At 41.0% G+C, this 26002-nt stretch overlaps 1 protein-coding gene across 1 annotated transcript; it reads left to right on the forward strand.

Annotated features, from left to right (window-relative positions):
* Window positions 1–8924: 8924 nt before the first annotated feature.
* LOC129327735 (zinc finger protein RFP-like) lies at window positions 8925–24379 on the forward strand. The gene is made up of 7 exons (XM_054976493.1): window positions 8925–9338; window positions 12078–12173; window positions 16571–16801; window positions 16983–17005; window positions 17919–18034; window positions 21749–21787; window positions 23862–24379. Exons 1-7 carry the CDS (start codon window positions 8925–8927, stop codon window positions 24377–24379), a joined length of 1437 nt encoding a protein of 478 aa, XP_054832468.1.
* Window positions 24380–26002: the final 1623 nt, after the last annotated feature.

Consider the following 26002-nt stretch of genomic DNA (forward strand, 5'->3'; position numbering starts at 1 on the left):
GAAAAGGCTATCGTTGCAGTGCAAATCTCAGTGCCCATCAATGTATCTACACAGGGAAGAAACCATATAAATGTGTAAAGTGTGGAAAGAGATTTTGTCGAAGCGCAGGTCTTAATGTCCATAGTCGTATCCATAAAGGGAACAGATCATAATAATGTGCTGAATCTGGGAAAAACTTTTCACAGAGTTCAGGCCTTGTTGTCCTTTGATGAATGCACACAGGAAAGAAGCCATGTAAATGCTATGAACATGGAATACACTTATGTCTAAAAGTTTTCTTGTTTGTATCAAAGAATTCATACAGGAGAGTAAACATTCAAGCACTCTTGCCAAGGTTTTGAAGGGGGTGTGAAGGGCAAGAATCTTTTATGTGAAGCAGGGTGATCCTTTTATATTGGTTTTAATTTGGAATTTTTAAAACTGAGTTTGTAAGCCGCTTTGATGTATGTGGAAAGGCTCAGTATAAATGCTTTAAAATAAATTATTAAATAATAAATTAATACTTCCACTTTGCCAACAGCTTCAACCACAAACCAAATATTTCTAGGCATGTGTGCTATGTGCTGTCAAGTTGCCTCCAACCTATGGCAACACTATGAATGAAAGACCTCCAAGGCACCCCATCATTAACAGACTTGCTCAGATCTTGGATACTGGAGGATGTCACTTCTTTTATTGAGTCAAGCAGCCATCTCATTTTAGGTCTTCCTTTTTTTCTACTACTTTCTACTTTTCCATTACTTTTCCATTATTGAGTTTTCCAGAGAATCTTGTTTTCTCATAATGTGACAAAAATATCATAGCCTTAGTCTTGTCATTAAGCTCCTAAGGAGAATTCAGGCTTGATTTGATCTAGTACCCGCTTGTTTTTTGGCTGTCCATGGCATCCGCAAAACTCTCCTCCAGCACCACATTTCAATTGAATCAATTTTCTTCCTGTCAGCTTTCTTCACTGTCCAACTTTCACATCCATGCATCGTAATAGGGAATACCATTGTTTGGATTATCTTGATCTTGGTCCCCAGAGACTCATCTTTATCTTTAAGGATCTTTTCTAATTCTCTCACATTGTGAAGTCCATGTAGGAGAGTAACCGTGCATCCTGTCAAAGGAGTCAGAAGAAAGGGGCAAGCAGTATAAATGTTCACTTAGTGTCTACAGAGTTTTTGTACTAAATCAGGACGATATAATACAACTTCTGAATTGGTTTGTTCAATTCTCAGCTAAAATAATTGGAATACAGTTTATTATAAAAAAGAATGGTTTGTCCTACACATGTTGTGAAAGGGTGTCACAGTCTTTACTGTTAATAGGTTATGCTGTTCAGAACTGGGGGCTCCTCATTTGCACCACTCGCCATATTCAACAATAGTTGATTATTTAATGAGCAGTTCTGTCTTCTGCCAAAGAGCGGCAGCTATGCTGAATGAAACAACAGCAAGAGAGATCATCCAGTTTTTCCAAATTGTAATCCAGATTTTATTTTTAACAAACATTATACCCTGCATTTCCCCCCAACAATGTCCTAAAATGGCTTACAGTAATCTGTCCTCCATTTTATCCTCTTAACAACCTGGTAAGATTGGTAAGACTGAGAATGTGTGTAAGGCTCAGAGTCAGCTAGTAATTTTCAATTGCCAAAATGATATTTGAAGCTGGCTCTCCTAGATTCTAGTTAGATACTCTAACCAATAGCCTACACTGTCACTGATAGGTCAGGGAGGTTCTTAACACATTTTGTTTTATAAAAGAAGGGATATGGTCAATACTCCCATTTCGTGTTGTCTCATTTCCCAATGCAGACCCATAACATTTTAAATTATTCACCTCTCCTCCAATGTATAACAACAACCCTATGAGGTTGTTATGTTGAGAGCATGTTACTGGCCTATAATCAGCCAGCGATGTTATCCAAAAGGCTTCAGATGTCTGTTCTGCAGCTCTAGAAATGTATGTCTGAGTGAGTCCAGATTACAGAGTGGCACCATTAGTGTTAATTTATACCAAGGTCTAAATTTGGGGATGGAAGACTGAACCTCTGAGATAAATAACCGAAAATCATCTGCATATAAAATCATTTTAAATTCTAAGGCATTATGTATAAAGCCTTGGGTATTATTAGTTGGTCTAATAGCCAAGTCAGAGGTTCCAAACATAGATAAAAAATAAGAGGAGAAAGAAGGCAACCATGTCTAGTACCCCTTTCAGAAGGAAATGGTGGAGAAAAGATACCATTGGTCTGTACTCTAGATCTGCGGTATGAATAAGGAATGTATTTCAGAAACTCATGAGGGAATGTAAACACATCGAAAGTAACTGCGTAATGGCTTACTTTTACATATTTGGAAATCTTTTATAGAAGCCTGTGTATAGTTTTGCCAATACTACTTTTGCTTCGGATGCCAGCATTTTTTTTTTGTTTTCTGTTCCTTTCTCTTTTGTTTTTTGCACCAATCAATGAAAAAATTATTTAAAAATAAACTTATACCATGATACTTACAGCCCCATTTATTTATTTGCTTGCTTGCTTATTTACTTCATGTATACTCCACCTTTCTCCTTGGTGGGGACTCAAAGTAGGTTAGAATCATAGAATCATCAGGTTGAAGTGTCCTCCAGGATCATCTAGTCCAACCCCCTACACAGTGCAGGAAATTCACATATACTTCTCCCCGACACACACACCCATTGACCCCTGCTCCATGCCCAGAAGATGGCAAAACAGCATTAGGATCCTTAGCCAAACTGGCCTGGGGAAAATTGCAACCTGACTCCAAGGTGTTGATTGGCATTACCCTGGGTATGTAAGAAGGGCCACGAGAACTAAGTACTGATGTAACCCTTCCAGGCCTCCCTCTCATGATCTGCCTAGGTTCACAGAATAAGCATTGCTGTCAGATGGCCCTCTAGCCTCTGCTTAAAAACTTCCAAAGAAGGAGAGCCCACCACCTCCTGAGGAAGACTGTTCCACTGAGGGACTGCTCTAACTCTCAGGAAGTTCTTCCTAATGCTTAGTTGAAAACTCTTGATTTAATTTCAGCCCATTGGTTCTGATTTGACCTGGGTCAACGGAATACAACTCCATGCCATTGTCTATGTGAAGAAAAAATGCCATGTTTCAACATGTATAAGAAGCCATTTCTTGAGAGTCAGTTCAGAGGCTTTGTTGCTGAGAGAAATTCTCCCCCTTGAGAGGCCTTTTTTCTCTCACTAGCAACAAATTACTTTTGCTTCTCAGCCTCTGCTCTTGAGATAAGCTTTTCTAATTGGTGTCGAGTCTCTACAGCTGAACTTTTTTTGGTGAGTTAATTGGCAATCAAATTTACACCTGTGGATTTGGGCTATGGGCAAAAAGCTGCCCTTTTGCATGTAGACACCTATTTCTCAGGTGATTCTGGCAAGTTGTGACCAGATTGGCTGTCAGGCCTGAGTCACTCTGGCCTGAACTAGCATAGATTGGCTACTAAAAACATGGAGTCTGAGCTTGTGGTGGGTGTCAGCAACAGACAATTGTCCTTGCCGCTTTCTTCTGCTTCTGACTTGTTTTGTTAGAGGGATGCTGTGGCTTTTTGTGGTTTTGTTAGAGAGATGCTCAGTTGTGAGGCTAAGTCAGGATTTGAACCCAGATCTCATGGGCTTACTAACCAGTATCTCGCATGTTACACCTGGGCTTTAGATTTGAGCATGATATTAAGATTGGCGTCTACCTTTGCACTGAAACAAATGACAAGAATGTCCATTAGAAACAACGGGAACTCTTCGACGCCCATTAGAAACACTGAGAGTCCTATTTCAATGCGATCGATCCAGAGGAGTTAGCCGTGTTAGTCTGTAGCTGCAAAATAGTAGAGTCCAGTAGCACCTTTAAGACTAACCAACTTTATTGTAGCATAAGCTTCCGAGAGCCACAGCTCTCATCTGACCAAGAGAGCTGTGGCTCGCGAAAGCTTAAAGTTAGTTAGTCTTAAACATGCTACTGGACTCTTTACTATTTTGTGGGATTGACTGTGCCAGCATCGCCCCTCCACTTTTTTAAACAAAATTATTTTTGGTGCCACTTAGATGTGATCGCGCTTGATCACAGGTCAGAATGCTCGAATCCGCTCTCCCTCCGTGCGACTTTGCTGTTCTCGCAGACATCCTTTACACAGGATCAACACCGCTTCCCAAATTAACAGGTGCAACCAATCTCCTTGCAACGTGCCAAGTAGTTTCTCAACAGCTCCGGCAGGTGAGCGAGCTTTAGAACTCCTCCCTTCCTGATTGGTCAGGACAGCTCTATATGTTTCTCTCTCTCTTTCTCCGCCTAATCAGAAGAGGCGCTGTGAATTTTCTGTGGCAGCCGAATGCGGCTAGTGGGTTTTTAAAAAAAATTAGTTGGCTTTTACTTCGTCTTGATTGTAATCTAGAGGCTCCTTTGGGCGACGGAGTTTGGCTACTTGCAGTGCATAGCGAGGTACTTAATGCAATGGAAGGATGAAGGATGGGGAAAATGGCTTGTGTGGAGTTGAGATGGGAGAGAAGCGAGGGGTTAACCTTTTCCTCTTTTCATTTCTTGGGGGTTGGTGGAGTAGGCCTTTGTGGTCATTTGTATTAAGCCTGGTAAAAAGGGATAAAGACTTGCTGGTGTTGATCTGTTTAAAGCGTAATTATTTCCCTCCCTGTATGTACTACACCAGACAATCTCAGCTGAAGTGTGGAGTTATGGCTGCTGTGTTTCAGATGGGTACCCCTGTTGGTCTGCAGTAGAAGAGCAAAGTCTGTGTCACCTTAAAGACCAACTAGATTTCTATTAAGATAGTTTGAGGTGGGTAGCCCTGTTCTGTAGGAGAAGAGCAAAATTCAGGTTCACCTTAAAAACCACATAGGTTTCCAGGGTATGAGCTTTCAGAGTCAAAGCTGTTTTTGTCAAATACAAGGTGTGGAAATAGGATGGAGTACTTGTAATTCAAGCAGATGGTGGGAGGGGTATTGTAAATTAGTGTCAGGAAGCTAGCTATAATACATATTGTAATTAGTTTGATGCCCTGAACTGAATAGCCCAGGTGAGCCTGATCTCATCAGATCTCAGAAGCTAAGCGGGGCTGGCCTTGGTTAGTGATCGGATGGGAGATCTCCAACAAAGGCGAGGGTTGCAGAGGCAGGCAATGGCAAACCACCTCTGTTAGTCTCTTGCTATGAAAACCCCACCAGAGGTTGCCATAAGTCAACTATGACTTGAGGGCACTCCCCTCCACTGCAAATTAGTTTGATAAAGCAAGGGTGTAAAGTATAGAAAATTAGCATTTGTAGTGTGAAAAAAATCCTATGTCTCATTTCATCTCTGGGGGGCTCAGAACTTCAGCAATCTCATGCTGTAATTTTATTTTGAAGTTTCTCTGCTTAAGAACTATCCTAGAAGATTAAAATGTTCTCCCATTGATTTTTTAACATTGTGGGTTTTTAATATCTTTTTTTGGTCCGTCTTTACTGTTGTAAAGGGACTGACCTGTTTGTCCTATATAGAGAGTTGAAGGGCATTGCTGATGCTTGATGGCTTATATAAAATTGGAAGATAAACAAGTGAATGAGCCTGAAAGAGTATATCTGGTGTTGTTAGGTCCAATGGTTGTGCTGTGAGTGAATATGGGAATAGTGTGTTTTCAGCAGTCAATGGGTGCAACGGTCCTGCCCTTTTCTGAAAAACACCAGTCCCCTTTAGGACTATTTGGTGTCTGAGCAGGACAGCTGGAGGCCAATCGGGATTTCTGGAAGGGCTGGATGTGCTAGATGGGAGGGGAGTGAAAGAGAAAAAGCTGTTGCACTGTCATTTCAGGTCTGAACCTAGAGAGACTGATGGAAGGCTCCTGTGTAAACAGGCAAAAACAGCGAATGTTTGGAGATACTGGTTTGGAGACAGGGTTTGAATCTCCAGAGTGTTTGTTGGGAGAAAACCTGTCTCAGGAAACTTTGGACCTCTTCAAAATCTGTCTTTTGGGATAAAGTAGGCTAGCTTGAGGAAGAGAGACTGTAGTTGTCTCGAAGCCCCAATTTCTGAGGAAATCTAGAGAGAGATCACACACTGTGAGAATCCTTAGAGAAGGTTAATACCATAAGAATATAAACTTGGCTGCTAACTGCTGTTTACACTCCTAGATTACCATTGGTAACCTTATAAATAAATGTGCCCATCAAATCTGTTACATCTGTACGTAGTTTTTAATTTTCTTTTCTGAACTTTCTTATTCCCCTCTCAATGGGAGTAAATAAAAATGACTGTTTTTTCCATTTTCCTCAAGGGTGTTGGACTTACTTCACTGAGAAGCCACTTGGGTAGAGGGGTAGAGACAACATTGGTCGAGCCTTACATCAGGTTATCTCTGTTTTAACCTTGACCTTCACATATAGGTAGGTGCCTTATCGATTGGATCCACCTAAGAGAGCTTTTTTTAAAAAAAAGAGGCTGAAGTGGCTGAATATAACATGCTGAAGCAGTTACCATAAGTTTGTAGGTAAAATATTTGCCTCCAAAAAAGACAAGGGGACAGGCTGACGGTGACAGGATTAAGGCTGAGGAAACTTTAGGGGCAGAATAGTTTGAAATCTGAAAAATCAAGCAAGAAATTGAGATTCCACATAAGGGCAGAGTTTGGCCAAGTTGGTGGGGAACTAGCTCAAAGAGATATCTACAAACTTCCCAAGTATTTGAGGTGAGATAATATAGACTTTGCCAGTTTTGAAAGAGTCTGCAAAGATGGAGGATGGAGAAAGAATGAGTATTCTGATGACTCAAATTTATGGTGGCTTGGGATACTTTTATTTTGAAACGAGGCTAGAGGAGTCTCTGAAACATGATTTGTTTAAAGAAATAGCTAAACAAAGTTTGGTTTAACAGTTGAAAAGCCTGAGGACAAGTATTGTGAATTAGGGTGCAGGCTGGACAGACTCTTAAATCACTGGTTAGGAAACAGCAAGATGGAAGGCAAGAAAGATGTAATTGCTTCGATTGGGCTGGCTCAGTTTTATAAGATAATTTATAACGAATGCAGACGGCTCATTAAAGACAAAAACAGTGTCTGAGTCTGCTGAAATAATGAACTCAGTAGAGGAAGAGCCAAAAAGGTGTTCTTGGAGCCCCAAGGAGAAGTCAGCCCCCTTGAAATATGCCACTGGCAAACCAAAACCTAAAGCAGGGACCTGTGAGGGAAAAATGTGTTATGATTGCCATGAAGAAGGACATAATTGCCGATAGTGTCCTGAACTGGGGAAAAGATGCTCCTCAGAGTCACTAAAAAGGTGTCATGTAGTCACACAAATCACACCAGAATTAAGCCTACCAGAGCAAAGTGTTCCCAGTACCTCAGAGGAAAGAATTGTGAGTGGAAAACATCTGAAGGATTAAACAATGAATATATGGCAATACTCAAGGTAAACAATCATATATATATACATATATATATATATATATATATATATATATATATATATATATATATATATATGTATATACATATATATACATACATATATACATACATGTATGTATATATACATACATTTAAGTGGAACTTACTTAAAACTTACTCTTGATATTTCACTTCTATAAATATTATCTTTATCATCTGTCTTCATATTTAATAACATTATTATCAACTAATATTATAAACATGTATTTAACTCTATTATTCTTTGTTAATTTAATTTTGTTCTTAATTTTCAGCTCTATAATTTTTAAAAGTTTTCCATTTATCTTGAAGTTCTGAAGTCAGCCAGTTATGTATAAGAGAAGTTAATTTTGCCATTATCACATACTCATTTAATTTATTCTTCCATTCCTTCAAGTCTGGTCATTTCACTGCTTTCCATTTTGCTGCAAATATTATTTTCGCTCAGACTAATAGAGCCCAAATACATACAAAAACTTAAAACCAACAGACAGAGCATGAATATTAATCCCATTTTGCAATCACTCCATTGGATACCCATCAGTTACCAGGCTCAGTTCAAGGTATTGGCTATTCATGGCCTTAGTCCCTTATATCTGCATAACTGCCTCTCTCCCTATGTTCTGCCACAGCAGCTTTGCTCATCTGAACAGGGATTTCTGCAGATACCACTCTGCAGTTGGGCAATATCAACAGATGCCTGTACATGTGCCTTTTCTATGGTGACCCCCACCTTATGGAATGGCCTGCAAAAACTGAATTATTCAGGAGGGCTTTTTTTTTTACACAAGTATGAGGGATGCAGTATAAGGACATGTTTCAGAGAGATGCATTGGGATAGGGGCTGTTGACTATCCTACTGTGTACTGTCAGTTGCTATAAGTATTTTCCTACTGGGTAGTTTCTGCATTATTTAACACGTGAGGTTTAACTGCTTATGCTCTGTTTCAGCATTGTTTTTAGCTCTGTATCAGGTTTCTGTTTTTCAAATCTCTGCATTTGCATTCCCTAGTGCATTGTTTATTGAATGTTCCATCTGTTGATTGTATTGACTGACACTCATAATCCATCTTGAGTCTACGGCAGACTATAAATAATGTAAATAAATAAAAATTAACACTTTAGGCAGGAAGGAGGGACCACTGATCACTAAAGAAACAAAAGTCTTCACCTGCAGGTGGAAGATGGCAACACAAGGGGACAGACAAAAATGTATTCTGCAGTTTCGCCTCTTAAATTTTCCCATTAGCTTATTTGTGTGTATGTGGGATAAAACCTTAGTTACAATTTGATCTTTGATTTGGAGAGACTTAGTTAAATTTGGAGAGACTTAGTTAAATGGTCCTTCTCATTTTATTTTATTTTATGCTGCACACTGCAGCTTACTGAGTCCAGTCTTGGACCATTTGGCAATTAAGCAAAGGGAGTGCTCAAACACTGAATTTTTTTTTAAAAACTAAGATTTTTTTTTTTTTACATTTCAGGTACGGAGGAACATCAATGGCCGCTGGAAATCCCATCAAGGAGCTCTGTGATGAAGCTATTTGTTCCATCTGCTTGGAATACTTCAAAGATCCAATCACTGTTAACTGTGGGCATAATTTCTGTCAAACCTGCTTCATTCAGTGCTGGGAAGAATCGATCACAGGCACTTCCTGCCCTCACTGCAGAGAAACCATCCAGCCAGGGAACTTCAAGCCAAACCGGCAACTGGCAAACTTTGTAGAACTTGCCAAGAAACTTCAGGAGGAGAAAAGAGCAGAAGGGAAGTGGGGAGTGTGCGAGAGGCACCAGGAGCCCCTGAAGCTGTTTTGTAAAGATGACCAAGCCTTCATCTGTGTTGTGTGTGACAGGTCCATGGAGCATCGAAATCACAGTGCCATTCCTATGGAGGAGGCTTTCCTACTATATAAGGTAGGATAGTATCTTACTGGAGAGGTATGGATGTAGCACGCAAAGTGTTGATGAGGTGGATTGGAAATGAATGGGACAAGGATCTGGTTTTCTCCCTCCTCTGCCTTGATATTATTTAGTAGGATATAGAAGCTTCTCTTGTGTTTATTTGAAAGCTAAGCCATCCCAATCCAGAATGAACAAGAAGCAAAGCCTAGGATGCTTGGGTCTCAATGTCCGGGGTTAACAGGAGGAGGTTTTTACCATTCTAATAGTAGGAGCACCACATCTGTGAGCCTGTGAAGGCAGAGTAGAGGTAGTGTGCTATAAACTTTTTCGAGTGGGTCTCCGTCTTAACTTCCATATGACAGACTGACCTCAAGCAACTTCTAAAGGTAGTTCTCAGGACACATGAGGGCATTTGCCCTAGCTTATTTAGAGGTGTGGCTGCCTGTTACAGTTAGGATGGCGTTTGAGTTCTTCTCCCTGACCCACCCCATACTCCCTGGGCTGGATTATAATTTAGCAAAGTCTTATCCACCCTAGGACTTCACATGACAGCCAATCTTATCAGTCCACCTTTTAAATTATTGAGGTGACTCTTTGGCAGTTCCACAACTTCAGCAATCCTAGAGCGAGCTCCTCCGAGAAACTCCAAATCTTACCCAGATTTCCCTAGAAGTTGAGCCCTAAGACAGTGTCTTCCTAAAGCATTCACTATTAGCCTGCCTAAAACCAAGCTCTGAGATGACAGTCTTCTGAGAATAAGATTAGAGAGATGCTCTCTGAAGGCTTAAACCCTATACTGGCAGTTAAACAGGTTTTTACCTCCATTACATCTGTCTCTACCATGATTCCATGGGTCCTGATTGGCTGAGCTGCTCTACTCATACACCAAACAGGCATACATGGAATTGGTGGTTGACAAAAATGGACGATACCTTTGCTCATGAAGCACGCTGTCTTGGGAGCACTAAAGCCTTCCTGTTGAGATTTTGTTAATGGGAAAATTGTGGCTTCTTTTTAGAGGGTTCTGTGTAAAGAGTCCCTCTTGTCAGGGATTTGATTATATATGGGGTAAGGATCACCAACTAGAGCCAGAAATGATACTTTTGGTTTTGGATTAGAGGTTGGCCTGAATTCAGCACAAAGAAATAATATTAAAGATTCTGCGGAGGCCTTAATTTACTAATGATAGTGGGAAATGGTCTTCAAGCCTATTTTGTTGGGGCTTCAACCTGGGACCATTTTCCAAGCAAATGGTCTACCACTGAATAATGGCTCCCCTGTATTGCGCAGGAATAAGGTTTGTTAGAATGTTGATCCAGGAGAAGAATACCTCTCTGTGTTTTCTCTCCTTTTGTGTGCAGACATCACAAGCATGAGATAATTCTGCACCCAGCTTCCCATTGCATTATTTCCTCATCTTTCTTAGAGCTGAGCAAAAGCAGGCACATGGTGGATTAATTAATAATCCATAATATTTCTGCTTCTGAAACACTGGCTGCTGCAAGTACTTTATTAGAAAGTAGCACACAAAGTCTCACAATAAGGCATAAATATACACAGGAACACCTGCCTTTAGGGACTGATTTGGTGTAGTGACATAAATCTATGCATGGTTTGCCCTTGGGTTCATTTTCTGTAGTGCATCTCCAAGAAGCCCTTTGTGTCTGTTATGTGCCATCAAGCCACTTCTGATTTACAGTGACCTTATGAATTTAACAACCTCAGAGCATCATTAACAGGCTTGCTCAGATTTTGTGGACTGGAAGCTGTGGCTTCCTTTATTAAATCAAGCCATCTCATTTTGTGTCTTCCTCTTTTCTTACTGCCTTCTAGCTTTCCTAGCATTGTCTTTTCCAGTGACTTATCTTTTCATGAAGACCTCTGATATAGATGATGGCCTTCGAAAATCAAATCATGGCCCTAGCTCAGCACACTATTAATGTGGCTTTTTAGTCAAGTTCTTTTTATATGGTTCAAAAAGATTGCTGGATTTATTCAGAAGGGCTTTTAATTCTGGAAATAGGTCTGTCTTGTAAGAAAAGGACAGGGTGTGCAAACTATACTACTAGGTAGTATCTTTTGGTGAAGTTATTTTTCTACTGAGCATTTCTGCATCATTAATATGTTCATGTCAAATTACTTCTGTTTTGTTTCTGCTGTTTCATATCTGTATTTAATTCTATGCTTGTTTACCTTGTTCTGTAATCCATACCCCATTGTATTGTTTGTTGGATATAGCAGCTGTTTATTGTATTGACTTAGTGTCTAATCTGCCTTGAGTCTCAGAGAGAAAGGCAAACTATAAATAACATTAATAAATAATTGAAGGAGATGGTTAGGAGAGTAGCAGAGAAGCTCCTTGGTTTTCCCATAAACCCTCAACAAAAGGGCCCTCCGTGAGAGCCACTTTGATATAGTGGTTAAGCGTGCAGGACTCTAATCTGGAGAACTGGGTTTGGTTCCCCACTCCTCCACTTGAAACCAACTGAGTGACCTTGGATCAGTCACAGCTGCCTTCGAGCTCTCTCAGCCCCACCCACCTCACAGGGTGATTATTGTTGTGGAGATGATAATGACATACTTTCGTAAACTGCTCTGAGTGGGTGTTAAGATGTCCTGGAGGGCAGTATATAAATAAAATGTTATTATTATAATCTGTACTTGATTAAATCAGGCATGGTTTTTCCAGGGAAAGCTCTGATGGCTGTTGGAGGGGCTGACCTCACCCAACGGCTTTGTCTTCTTCTGCAGAAAGAGATCCAGGCTCAGCTGAAGTTTCTGGAACAAGAGAGAGAAAATCTTAAGGAACAGAAAGTGGCAGATGAGCAGAGAAGCCAGGCGTTTCTGGTAGGTGTCGTTTGTGTTGGGTGTTGACTGGGAAACTCCTTATACCCTCTTTCAGGGCTGTCAATAGGGCAGGTTTCCTGAGGGGTAGGAAATATTTCAGGGCCAGCTTGGGCTCCAAGATGAGACCTCAAACTACTGGCCATGGTGCTGAGCCCTGTGACATGGGAGGAGAAGGCATGATTTGTGCCCATTATGACCGGCTGGCCTTGGCAGCTTCCAGCTGTGACTAGGGCAAGTCCCTCAGGTACTGGTGACAACTTTGGGTCTCAGTTTGTTTCCAGGGTGTCTGGCCAGCCCTTAGTCCATGCCCTCCCAGCCCTTTTTGCCCTACCAACAAAATTTGTAGCAGGGTATGATCTTTCGTGAGCCCCAACTCATTTCTTTAGGTACCTAACAGAAACATTGTAAACCTTACCTAGTAAAGAAGGAAGTAGATATTCCCTGGATCTTATGTAAAATACAGAGGAGAAATAAATTGTGATACAGAATCTGACCTTCTATTTTGTCTTAGACTGCTGGCCTGCCAGGGCCATCATTCGTACAGTCTGCAGGCATCAAGACTTCTTAAGCAATTAAGAAAGGTGGAATACAAGTATTTTAATAATTTTTTTTAAAAAAATCAAATGCCTGCATCTCACAGTCCTTGGTGCATGTGGTGGGGCACAAACCCATTCTGCCACACCATGAGGCTTGAGACCTGAATCAATAGCAGGACACGAAAAGTTCATTTAGTCACATATGTTCTCTAATTGACATTCATTGACCAGATGTCTTTTGACCAGATCCTTTTCTGTGGCTTAGAATTGGCTTTTGAAGCGACAATAATTACTTGCATTTCCACAGGCAATTAAAAGCCCTGTCTCCCAAAATGGGATCAAACAGACCCAGAGAAATGAAGAATTCCCCCCGCCCCCATCTTCAACAACTCCTTCCTCATTTTCCTAACCTTAGTGAAGTCAGTTGCCCAAAGGTATTTCATTCACTCCCCTCTCCTACATGTACAAGTGTGCGCATGCACACACACAGAGTATAGTGTTTTTATCATACAAGATGTTATGTGCCATTCATGATGAAGTGGTTAGAATGTTGGACTAGGATCTGGAAGACCCAGGTTTGAATCCCCACTCTAATATGGAAGTTTGCTGCATGACTGAGTCTCTCTACACATTACTAAGTAGTAAGTATCTAGGGACACTCAAGTGCAGGCTTGTATGTGTAGTCCTCAATTCATGTGCGATTCATGTGTCCTTGCTCAGAGCACGTGAATGCTGTTTTCATGGGAGCTCCCTTTGTGTGACTGCATCTGCAAGTGATTCCGGAGGGCAAAGTGCCAATTCAGCTCTGTTTTTGCTGTGAGAACAAGTACTGTAGGTGCCTTTGAATGGCCAGTTTTCAGTACTCTAAGAGCCAAAACACACATTAAAAAATACCTAGGTTCAGCACGTGTTCTCTTACCTCAAGGTTTGCCGGGATCTGTAGGCGTCCTGGAAGTTTAAAGTTTAGCATTTACAGAGCGCCTGTATTTTAAGCTTTAAGCTTCCAGGACGCCTTTAAGCTTCCAGGACGCCTACAGATCCTTTAAGCTTCCAGGACTTTAAGCTTCCAGGACGCCTACAGATCTTTAAGCTTCCAGGACGCCTACAGATCCCGGCAAACCTTGAGGTAAGAGAACACGTACTGAACCTAGGTTTTTCTTAACGTGTGTTTTGGCTCTAAGGTGTGAGAAAGTGTCAAGATCTGTGTTTCAATGAATGGATATGAAGGAAACTGGGATACTTTTAGCAGTTGAGGAGAAACTGATATGAAATGCATGACTGTATTCACATAGAGCAAACTCAAGTGTGACTGTGCCAGTGAGTGCATGGAAAGTTGGAGAAGGGACGTGTGAAATGAGGTTTACTTGAGCATCCCTAGGTGATGAGTAAGATGGAGAGAGACTCTATGGGTCAGTCACACACTTTCAGATTAACCTACCTCACAAGGTTGTCATGAGAATAAGATGTTTTAGTTCCCATTGGGAATATTTTGGATTCCCATTGGGGAGGAAGATGGGGTATAAACAAAGGAAATAAATATCAGTATCTACTCTAATGGTGTTTGGGACACTTTTAACCAATTGCATGTATAGGCTGACATAATGAACTATAGAACCACATTAACAAAATAGTGAATTTCCTCCAGTCTTTGCTGCTGTTCCGTTCATGAAGTAAGGAAGTGAACTCGGACTCACACAAGTTCGTGCTGAAAGCAATATTGTTTGTCTTTATGGTGCCCCTGGACTTCTGTTTTATTTTGCTACACTAGCTAACATAGCTACCTCTCTGCAAAGATAAAATACCTTAATAAAAGGTTTTTTTCCTGAGCAACTAATCCTTTTTGGAATGATAGAAGCCAAGAAATCTCTGGAAAGTGCCCTTTCCTTATTAAATTAAATCATATGAAAATAATGGAACAAATCAAAACACTGTTTAAGGATTGGTCCAATATAAATCTCTCATGGTACGACAGACTCCATCTAGTCAAATTGTTTGCCTTCCCTAAACTACTTCATCTATTAAGAGCCATCCCAATAAACATATCTCGCAAACAACTACATCAATGGCAAGGAATATTAAATAAATATCTATGGGAAAATAAGAAACCGAGAATAGTCTTTGACATCCTGCGTCAAAAGCGTAAAAATGGAGGTCTCAGCTACCCAGATCTTTATATGTATCATATAGTGACTAGATTGGTTAATTTATTACAACTTTTAAAACACTCAGGACCACCAATTTGGGCTAAAACGTTCCTCCCACTTTTAAATCAATATACAATCAGTAATGTAATTTGAGGTAACCCAAAAGAAAGACCTAAAATAACTCGCAACAACATATATCTATTTTCGATTTTGAAAATATGGGACCAAAATAGGAAAAAATTAGTTCCAATAATTTCCAGATACTCTACCTTTACATACCAAAGCTGGTCCTCGTTAAAACAAGATAAATCATTTAATGAATTTTGGAATGGGCTAGACTTAACCAGAATAATAGATATATCATCCCATACTGGATTGCTAGAAAGATTAGAAATAGAAAAGAAAGCGAGTTGGGAGGTCCAATGGTTCAGATATTTTCAACTTCAAAACCTTGCTGACCGTATTAATTTACGAAAAATATTGTCTTCTCCAAAATCCGAATTTGAGATTCTCTTAGACCCATTTTCAAATCACAAAGGGGGTTTAATATCCAAAATATATAATATAGTATTATCCACTCAAAAACATAAAACATGGAAATATCAAGACCATTGGCTCCAAGATTGTCAAACTGAAAATTCCACTGAAAGATGGAAATGCATATGTTCGTCCAATATTTATAATTCAAAATCTATAGTCACTAAATTGCAAACATACAAAATTATTAACAGATGGTACATAACACCAAAGAAAATATCTCAGTTCTCATCTTCAGCCTCTCCAAATTGTTGGAAAAACTGCAGAGAGGAAGGAAATTTCTCACACTGTTGGTGATGTCCCTTTATTGGAAAATTTTGGAACATGGTCTTAAGGGAAGTTAAATGTATTACAGGATTTGAGATTCCCCTATCACCAGAGACTATTTTTTTAGATCAGTGGGATAAACATCAAACCCCCATTCCCCCCATAAGAAAAGATCTCATAGGCACTTTGTTAGTAGCAGCAAAAAGTACACACTGGAAAGCAAAATCCATTCCCTCAATTGATAATTGGTATTCTAAAATATGGAACCACTTTATCTCTGAAAAACTATATGATAAATTATATCAAGCTGAACATTTCCCAAACACAACGAACTTTATTGAGAAATGGTTCCCTTTCTTTGATTACTTAGAAACTGAGGGCCAAGCTACAAGTGACGAATGACGCTTGAACAGCAAGTGTATTTCTCCCTGTTCACTTGCCCTCCACTCAATCCACTTGCTATTCAAGTGTCATTCGTCACTTGTAGCTTGGCCCTAAGAATTCTCTACCTGGATTAAAAATCTTTAATTTATATGCAAATATGTAAGGAACTTATGTATTGTAGCACCACGTTTGATATTGTTAACATATTCTCCCCGAAAAAGCAATTATATAACTAGATATGTCGTCTTGTGTTTTAGAGAGCTACATATTGTTTATATTAATTGTTATTACTAATATTATTATTGCTATCTATTGTTATCTATTGCTATTTATTGCTATCTCAATGTTGTTATAGATTTTACAATTTCAATAAAATTATATTTAAAAGAAAAAAAGAGTGCCCTTTCTTTAGTACATAAAACACAAAACTTGATCATATGTCATATTAATTCCTTATCACAGACTTGTGGTCGTCGTGATCCTCCTTGAATGATCCTGAAAGGATCTTCCCTTTCTTCAATTTCTGCAGATGCAGTTACAAACAGAGAAAAATAAGACCAAGTCAGTCTTTCAGCAAATGCACAAGTACCTTGAGAAAGAAGAGCGGCTCAGGCTGTCCCAGCTGGAACAGATGGAGGGAGAGATGGAGAAGAGGGACAAAGAAAACCTTGCTAGATTCTCAGAGGAAATTTCCCACCTCAGTCACCTGATCACAGAGATGGAGAGGAAGGTCCAGCAACCAAAGGACAGATTCCTACAGGTGAGACGTCAAAGTTCTCAGTATGGGGAAGTCAGTAAAAGCATAGAACAGGAATAAAGAACTTATCCTGAGATGTCAGTTGATTCTCCTAGAAAGTTAGGATGAATGAATCCCTTGCAGAATAACAAGAAGCCCATTGAGTCCTCCTTGTGGAGCTGACACCCACTTCTTTCTTTTTCAGGATCCCAAAACTCTATCAAGCAGGTATGTGACTTTTGTGTTTTTTTCCTTCTGCTTTACAAAAATCTTCTTTTTTGCAGAATACAACTCTGTTGGGCCCAGTTAAGTTTTTAAAATCCATCCAATTTCAGTGGAGAAAATGAAGGATCTCCCAAGCAACGTGGGATCTGTTCCCTTAGCATCTTACTTCCTCTTGGTTCTGAGGAAAGGATATGCTTCAGCCACCATTTTGTCTGTTTGATGTTGGAGATCCAAGCATTTTTATTTATGGGGAATGTGAATTTAGGAAGCCGCCTTTATCCTGCACCAACTGATTTATCTCGTTCAATACCATCTACTTCAACTGGTGGCGACTCTCCCAAGTTCTTAGCTAGAGGCTTTTCCCTTCCCTCCTACTGCAGATCCTTTGAAAGAGCAGCAGTTAAATGTGAGATATTCTGTATGTCCATGGTCCCTGTCACAATGCTTCTCCTGTCTTTTCTGCTTAGTCCTCATCCAAAGATGACAGTTAAATGGGATTACATGTCAGGAGGGATTGGGCAGAGCAGCTTCAAGCTTCATTCTGAAGGAGGAATTATTCATTTGACTGCAGCTGGGGGGGTTGCAGTGGTTAGACTGGGGGGACCTGGGTTCAAATCCTTGTTTGCTATGACACTTATTGGATAGCCTTGGGGCAGTCATTCTTTCAGCCTAGCATTCCTCACAGGGTTCTTATGTGGAATGGAGAACCATATATACCACCCTGAGCTCCTAAGGGGAGTTTGGGATAAAAATGCTTGAAATAAATAAATAGTCACAGAGGAGCTACAGCCTTGATATGACTCAGTAGGGCACCTTTTGTGACTGAATCTGCTTTTGAACAAAGGCCTGTTCAGGCTTAGAAAGAGGAGGAATAATCTTCATAGTTTTTTAAAAACTTGATTCTTTTTCTTTCTAGATACGAGAAGAAGCCAGAGAGGCAGCTGGTGAAATTGCCTTGGATGCTGGAGGAGGCTCTCAGAATTTATTCTCAAAAAACTCCTGTTTTAGGAAAGGCTCTTAAAGAATGTGAAGGTATTGAGGGAAAGCTGGGGGAGGAGACAAAATACACATCTCTGAGTCTGAACTACTTCCGGTTTGATTGCCAAATAAGTCAGTCCTTCGTCAAAGAGGGTCTAACGGTTATTTTTCCTCCATGTACTTCTAGATGCTCAAACTGATATAGAGCCAAATTCTGGGTTAGTTTTCATGAATGTTTTTTGCCTCCTCAGAAACTGACTCTTGTAAACAAAACCAGCCCTGAATCCATATCCTGATTTATTCCCCAATGGGGTTTAGTATTTTAGCAGAACTTCACCCATCAACTGTCCCCTTTATAAAAATTTTTGCTGCTTCTGCCGGGCAGCACTTCAGCAAAACTAGCAACCACAATAATACTTAGAATTAAGAAGCAATTGAAAAGAAAATAGGCTGTGGGTTAGTGGGAGAGGGGCCTCAGATGGAGGGGTTATGATGGCTGACTGCATCAGGAGCAATTCCAGGGACATCCGCCTGAACAACAGTCCTAGTAGTTCTCACTGTGACTGAATTGGAGACTGAATTTAGCAGGGCTTCCTCCTTTCCCCTCTTCAGTTTCAAGCCCTATAAAAACATAAGAAGAGCCCTGCTAGATGTCTATCTCATCTAGCACCCTGTTTTTTCAAACAGCTAATCAAAGCCAAGGACTTCTCCTGGTGTTGACTCCTGGCACTGGGTTTCAGAGGTTAACTGTCTCTAAATGTGGCAGTTCCCTTTCGTCACCATGGCTGGTGACTGCTGTGATAGACCCATCCTCCATGAATCTGACTAATCCACTATGCTTGTGGCAATCATTACATCCGTTCACAGTGAATTTCACAATTATTCATTGAGTAAAACAAGTGTTTCCTTTTGTCTGTCCTGTACTTATTGCCTATGGGAGAGGGAGAAAAAGTTCTGTATCCTTTCCCCCCTACCCCTGAATAATTTTATAAACCTGTTTCATGCCCTCCCCCCTCCCCATTAGCTGTCTTTTTTTAAAACTAAAAAAATTCCATATTCTCCTGCCTTTCCTCATAGGAAAGGTGCTACAACCCCCTGATCATTTTGGTTGCCTTCTTCTGTACTTTTTTCAGTTCTGTAATATTCTTTTTGAGGTGCGGTGACCAGAACTCTATACAGTATTCCAAATGAGGCTGTGCCATGGCTATAGACAAAGGGCATCACAATGTTTCCTAACAATTCCCAGCATGGAGTTTGCCTCTTTCATTACTGCCTTACACTGAATTGACATTTTCAGTGTACTATCCACTAGAACCCCAAGATCTTTCAGTCTAAGATGGTTCCGAACCTATCAGCATATATTTAAAGTTAACTTTTTTGTTCCATTGTGTAATCATTTTACCAATATAGCACTTCATTTACCATTTTGTTGCCTACTCATCCAATTTAGAGAGATCTTCCTGTAGATCTTCACAATCCACTTTTGTTTTCACCACTTCGAATAATTTTGCATCATCATTATTTGCTGTTTGTTTTAACCTTAAAGCTTTGCCTTTGGACCTTTAGTTCAGCCTCTCCTTACGTTACCTTAAACTTGTACCTCAGGAAGGACCTGGTTCTAATAAACACTCCTTATATTTTGCTTTCGCCTTAGACTTTCACTTTAGATTACTACAGGAAGGCTTTATTATAGATAGTAGTTTAACAGAATAATCAGTACGTGAAAGTGGCTGTGAGGTTAAAAAAAGGACCTTTTTACTTAAACAAAAGTAGAATTTATTTGTAAATATGTAAGTGTGGTGGCTGCAGAATTTTGATAAACCTGTTGGTTTCAGAATAGTTCTTAAGCTTGGTAGTTTCCGATATATCTTCAAAGTATTTTCATACATTCAGTCATACAAGTAATTTTTAACACAGGTCTTATCTAACAGAATAAACTCTACGCAGACATAGATTTGTCCAGGCCTTTCCATACGGCTTGTCTGACCTAGATTGATTAGGGATTGCCAAGCTCCTATACTCTTCTGGTGGGAAGGGGGAACCTGGCACTTGCCTCAAGCCAGCAGCATTGTCTGTCCTTGTGTATGGGCAAAGTGCAAATGCGCTCCAGCATCTGCACAGGTGATGATGACGTCATGGCACTGACCACAGGAGCACTCCTGTGCTCCATGCAGGGCTAATTTGGCCCATTTGGGGCCAAAATCAGCCCCAATCAAAACTCAGGAGTGCTCCCACAAAGAGTGCGCCATCTCTTCTGGGAGTGATGTCACTGCGCCCTCTGGGAGCACATGCACTGCACGTGGTCCTGAGGTGCCTACTCATGGTGTGTGACCTCCAGAGGGCCTGCCACCTCCCGCTGATTACTGGCAGATGAGTGGGCAAGGGTGCAAATCCCTGGGAGTTTGCCCCCCACCAGCAGGCACCTGAAAACCCTAAGATAGTCTCTGTATATCTGAGCGAGAGATTGATCTTTCTCAAGCGCACACAGTTTTCCTGACTTAGAACACCACAGAAATGCACTGAACTTGGCAGAATAAATACTTTTCTCTCAGAAACACACACACACTCTCAGGCTGCACACAGTCCATTTGAAACATAAATATGGTTAAATTACATTATTTTTATCCAAAACAATATACTAGCAGTTACTGTCTGCTTTACCATTCAATACATTCTACAAATTATAAATATTAGGCATTGAGTCAAACTCATTATAAATATTTTAAATTACAAGTTCTTAGTAAATGAAGCCTCATTCTATTAAAATATAGATCAAGATTAAAAAAACCCCTACCGGTTGATTTAATTTATATTCTGCCCTCCCCACAAATGGACTCAGGATAGATAACAACAGTAGTTAAAACCACAATAAAAACATAAATTCAGACAATTCAATTCAACAAAATATCACCCTGAATGGCAGTTATACTTTCTTGACCCCAGCCAACAGACCCCACGGGGTGAAGGAGGTAACTAGATGAGCTGATGAACCAACTGGTGGAAACCAGAGCCTGGGGTTACATTCCCCAAAGGAGACTGGCCAGAAGGCTCATGCCTGCCTCAGCCATATGCCTGGCAGAACATCTCTGCCTCACAGGCCGAGTGAAAGGATGGGCCTGGGTCTCAACAGACAGAGTTCCACCAAGCTAGTTACCATACAAAGTAATTTCTAAGTTCAAGCAATAATGCCACGTCTATATCCCAGAAATAAATCAGAACAGGTATACTATCCTATACATCAATTCAGCTGTTGTCCTAAAAAACAAACGAGTATTAATAGTATAGACCTCAAAAGTACTCCATCCTAGAAGTTAGAGGGTGTGTGTGTGTGTGTGTGTGTGTGTGTGTGTGTGAGAGAGAGAGAGAGAGAGAGAGAGAGAGTGACAGACAGACAGACAATAATCTCCAGATTATCTCCAGATTAGAAGTGATACAGGTGTTATGTTGGTGAAAACCCAAAGGTTTTTTACTATAAAAAGTTCCAAAAATCACTACAAGATCTTATGGAAAAACTTGGATGGGAAAATGGGGGGGGGGGGCGCTATTCCTAAGTAATCAATGAGTGGGTCTCATATGCCAATACCAGAAAAGAGACTGTAGTTTGCAATCACCCAAATCCTCTAAATGGGCTTCCTTGTATTCTCACTATGAAACCTAATCTTGATTTCTGGTCTTCATAAGGAGTTTTGTGTTAGCAGGAGTGACTGGCATATTGCTACATGCATGAAAGTCTGAGTAAACTTGCCCTTTTGTTTCTTCACCTGATAGTGCGTCTGCAGCAAACGCTGGATAAAGTCTTGCGCAAAGGTAACTACAAGAAACTAAAGGAGATTGACTGCTTTTAACTGGGTGTGTGTGTGTGGGGGGGGGGTGTCCAGTAAAAACCTTTCATCATATACCTGATCAGACCGTGTTAAGTAGATGCTTTATAACAAGAAGGTTTATTATAGAAAACCTGGGAGAAATGATAGTTGGATTCAAAAGGGGTAAGGAAGGGGCAAAACACAGTGACAGGGAAGGAGCACACAATATTGCAGCATAGAAGTCTTTCAGAAGAAAGCAATAAAACTGATCTAACTCAGCTAAGTAGACGATAGATATCTGAAGAAGTGAGCTGTGTCTCACGGAAGCTCACACCCTACCATGAATTTTGTTAGTCTTATTGGTGATACTGGACTCTTGCTCTTTCCTCCAACTAAATATAAATAAATCCAGGAGGGTAATAAAGGTGAGGAAGGCTGGTAGGTTGATAAGAGCCGGCACAGGATAGTCACCAAGAGGTGATTTGGATTCATGAGAGTGTCTCCTGTGGGTTTTTAGAAAAAGATAAACAACCACCATGGGAGTGGGTCAGTTCAAACTGGGCTGTAGCATGTGAGGGCTTCCCAGCCTCAACTGGCACCTCTGAGCTGTGCAGTGCCCATGTACATCCACTTGTGGGAGCAATAGCACTAAAGGTTGGGGCGCACTTTAATGAGACAAGTGACACTGTGGAAGAAGAGGGTAAGTGCTTTTGGGCTGCTGCTGCTCCAGTCCAAATCAAAACCTTTGGGGGGGAAAGACCTATAGGAGATGCTTTCAAGCTTTATATCTACTATCTTCTAAACAGTTTAGTGCTGCACTCAGAGCCAAACTACAAGTGACGCCTGACACAGGTTGGACACTTGTCAGCTTCCCTCAAGTATTGATGGGAAATGTGGGCATCCTGGTCTTGCAGCTTGGCTCTCCGACTGCTGTCCAATAAACTTTTCAACTGTCACTTGTCCAACATTCCGCCAAGCTGCCTACATTTCCCATCAAAACTTGAGGGAAGCTGACAAGTGTCCAACTAGTGTCAGGAGTCACTTGTAGTTTGGCTCTCAGAGGTGAACAAAGTCAGCGGGGATCTGGTGTTGAGAGGAGTGGCTATGGGACTGGGAAAACTCTGGCTGTGATCACACTGCCCACTGCATTGCATCTGCCACTTACAAGGTGGTTCTAGGCAAGCCGTTTCCACATACCTTGGCACTAGCCAAATGAGTGCTGCCCTAAAGAACGTGAAATATTTGGGACACTTTGAAATGCTACACTTGGTGATTTTGTGGGCCTGTCTTTTTGACAGGGAATTGGACCATTAAATGGCTTTTCCGATTTCACTCCCAGTATTGTGTTTTTAAGTTAGCTGCCTGTATTAGAGATACGTGAATTGTAAAATATTCCCATTATATTGGCTCCAAGGGCCTGCATTAACCAGTGCTTCCCACCTTTCCCTTGATCAACTTCTGCTCAAGAGAGTGAGCAGAAAAAGAGTGGCTGAGCGGCTCATGACCAGATTCATGTGAGCAGGGCTCATTTTGAGGGGGAACGCACAGGAACACAGTTCCAGCAGTTCTCCAAAGAGGTCACATGTCAGGTGGCCCCGCCCACCTGATTTTTGGCCATTTTGGGCCCGTTTCAGCCTGGATTGGGGCCAAAATGGCCCGGATCAGGCCTCTGACAGGTGGTGGATCACTCTCCCACTTGTCAGCAGCCTGATCCGGACCATTTTGGGCCACTTTTCAGCCATTTTCAGCCCCTTTTTGCCATTTTGGGCCCAATTTCGGCCCTGAATGGCCAGGATTGGGTCCAAAACAGCCCGAATAGGTGATGTCAGGGGGTGCGGCATATGCAAATCAGTTATACTAATGACACTTCCGGTGATGGCAAGAGCCGTGGCATATGCTAATGAGTTATGCTAATGAGTTCCTCCAGCTCTTTTTCTATGAAATGACCCCTGCATGTGAGTCCTGTAGAGAGAAGCTTTGAGTCACTTTCCTGCAGATAATACTTATCCTCTCCTCAAGACATCATCCTCTGTTTACCCTGAGTGTTTATTTTCTTTTTCTCTCTCATATGCACAAAGTGAATGTAACTCTGGATCGAAACACTGCACATCCCCAACTTATTGTGTCTTGGGATATGAAGAGTGTGATATGTGGAGACCGCTCAGTGAACTACCTGCTTGACAACCTTGAGAGATTTGATTCCTTGAAGAGTGTGTTGGGCCGAGAGAAATTCACCTCAGGAAGACACTGGTGGGAAGTGGAAGTGGGAGATGCACACGGAAAGTGGGCTGTTGGTGTTGCTAAAGAGTCTGTCAAGAGGAAGGGGAAAATAAGGCTTAATTCTGATACGGGATTTTGGGTTATGAAGAATCCATGGAGCAACACTTCTTATTCTTCATATCAACAGTCATACCGTGTGCCCACCGTCCAGATTCCTCCAAGGAAGATCCGGGTGCTCCTGGACTATGAAGAGGGTTGTGTAGAATTTTTTGATGCGACAAACCAAAGAATCTCTGCTTTTTCTTCAGCCTCATTCTCTGGGCAGATAATCCGTCCCTATTTCTTGATTGTGTATGGGAACAAACTAAAGTGCTGAATCTTGAGAAGAATCCCTCTTATGGTCACACTCTGAGAGGAGGTGAGTCTCTAGTACTTCCTCTCTAGCAGCAGGAAAGCCAGATAAAGGTCTGACATCTTAATGGGTCTCAGCAGCACTTCTGGTTCCTGTTTGCAGTCATATAATCTTCCATGGGTAGGTGAAGAGTGGTGAGAATAAATGGAATCCATGTTTTAAAAAAAAATCAAACGAGATGATGATTAAGAGCTTCTCTTTTGTCGCAGAATGGATCCACTCTATTTAATTTTTTAAAAAATTGCCATGGGATAAAATCATATTTTTCTTCTGTCTTTAAATTGTTACATGATGGGTGTAAAACAAAAAGAGGAATGAGACAGATACTGAGAGCCAAGCTACAAGAGACGAATTACACGAGGAGGAGCACGTGAAAGGAGTCGCAATGTTTGCCAGGAAGCTGAGTTTTAAAAGAGATCATAAGGCTTTGTTAATTTCCCCCCGCTACAGAGCCAGGGAGATAGCTACTCAGAGGGTTTGTTAATTTCCTCTTTGCCTCCAGAAGGCTCTGTCAATTTCACCTCCCCTTCTAAGAGGCAAAGTGGAAATAAACTTTCTGAGCAGTGATTTCCCTGTCTCTGTAGAGAGGGGAAATTGACAAAGCCTTCTGATCTCTTTTAAAACACAGCTTCCCTGCTAACATTGGGAGTCCCGTCACATGCTCCTCCTCATGTAATTCGTCTCTTGTAGCTTGACTCTTGAGTTTGGCTGAAATTGGAGCCAAGGGGTAGGTCAAGCAACCAAGGAGACCAAGCCAGCTGGGACAAAAGGAAGAAGTTCTCATCTTCCAAATCAGATTCTAGTTTTGTGTTTGACACAATAAACTTACTTGGCAGGCCCTCTTCCTTTGAAGCAAGTTGGGTTCTCCTTTTGCTGCTTATCTATTTTGAATGGTTTTGACTTGCTTTTTAATTAATATAAATGATAAAAGAATAAACTACTTTAGATTCCTCTCTGTCTCCTGGTTGCGTCTGTCTGGATGGGCAGTGTTCATCTGTGTAAAGGAATTCTAGGAAGTAAAACTGAACTTGCAGAAACTGCCTTGCCTCTTATCAGACAAGCGGTCTGTCCTTTGACTCAGTCTGACTTCTCCGTGGCTTAGGTTGGAGGTGTGGCTCAACTTTTTGCAACACCTGCACCCCTTTGATTAGAGATGCCAGAACTAGAATGTGCAGTCTTCAGCTTGCAAAGCATGTGCTCTGCTGCTACTGAATCCTGGCTGTAACTGTTGCAAGGAAAGAGAGATCACGTGTATTTTAATTGGGACAGCCCAGGAACACAACTAGGCAGATTTGTATTATTTACTAGAGTTTTGCTCGCTCATGACATTTGATGGTACTGAAGGGCAGTTTTGAAGAAGGTCTACAGTGTCCCCTCTGGGAGTTTCAGAGACAAGGACTGAAGTTTCTTGGTGACTTTTGAACACAAAACATGGGAAAATAAGTATGTCTGCTCTGAACATGCTGTAAGGGGAGACTATTCCCCTAAGTTTTTACTAATGTGCCCTCCCGTGAGCTTTCAACAGATGCAAAACTTCTCAGTTTTGCTGCTTGCAAGAAATTCATTCCCACAACACCATCTACTGGC

This window comes from Eublepharis macularius, chromosome 4, assembly GCF_028583425.1.
Source record: "Eublepharis macularius isolate TG4126 chromosome 4, MPM_Emac_v1.0, whole genome shotgun sequence".
Taxonomy (NCBI): Eukaryota; Metazoa; Chordata; class Lepidosauria; order Squamata; family Eublepharidae; genus Eublepharis; species Eublepharis macularius.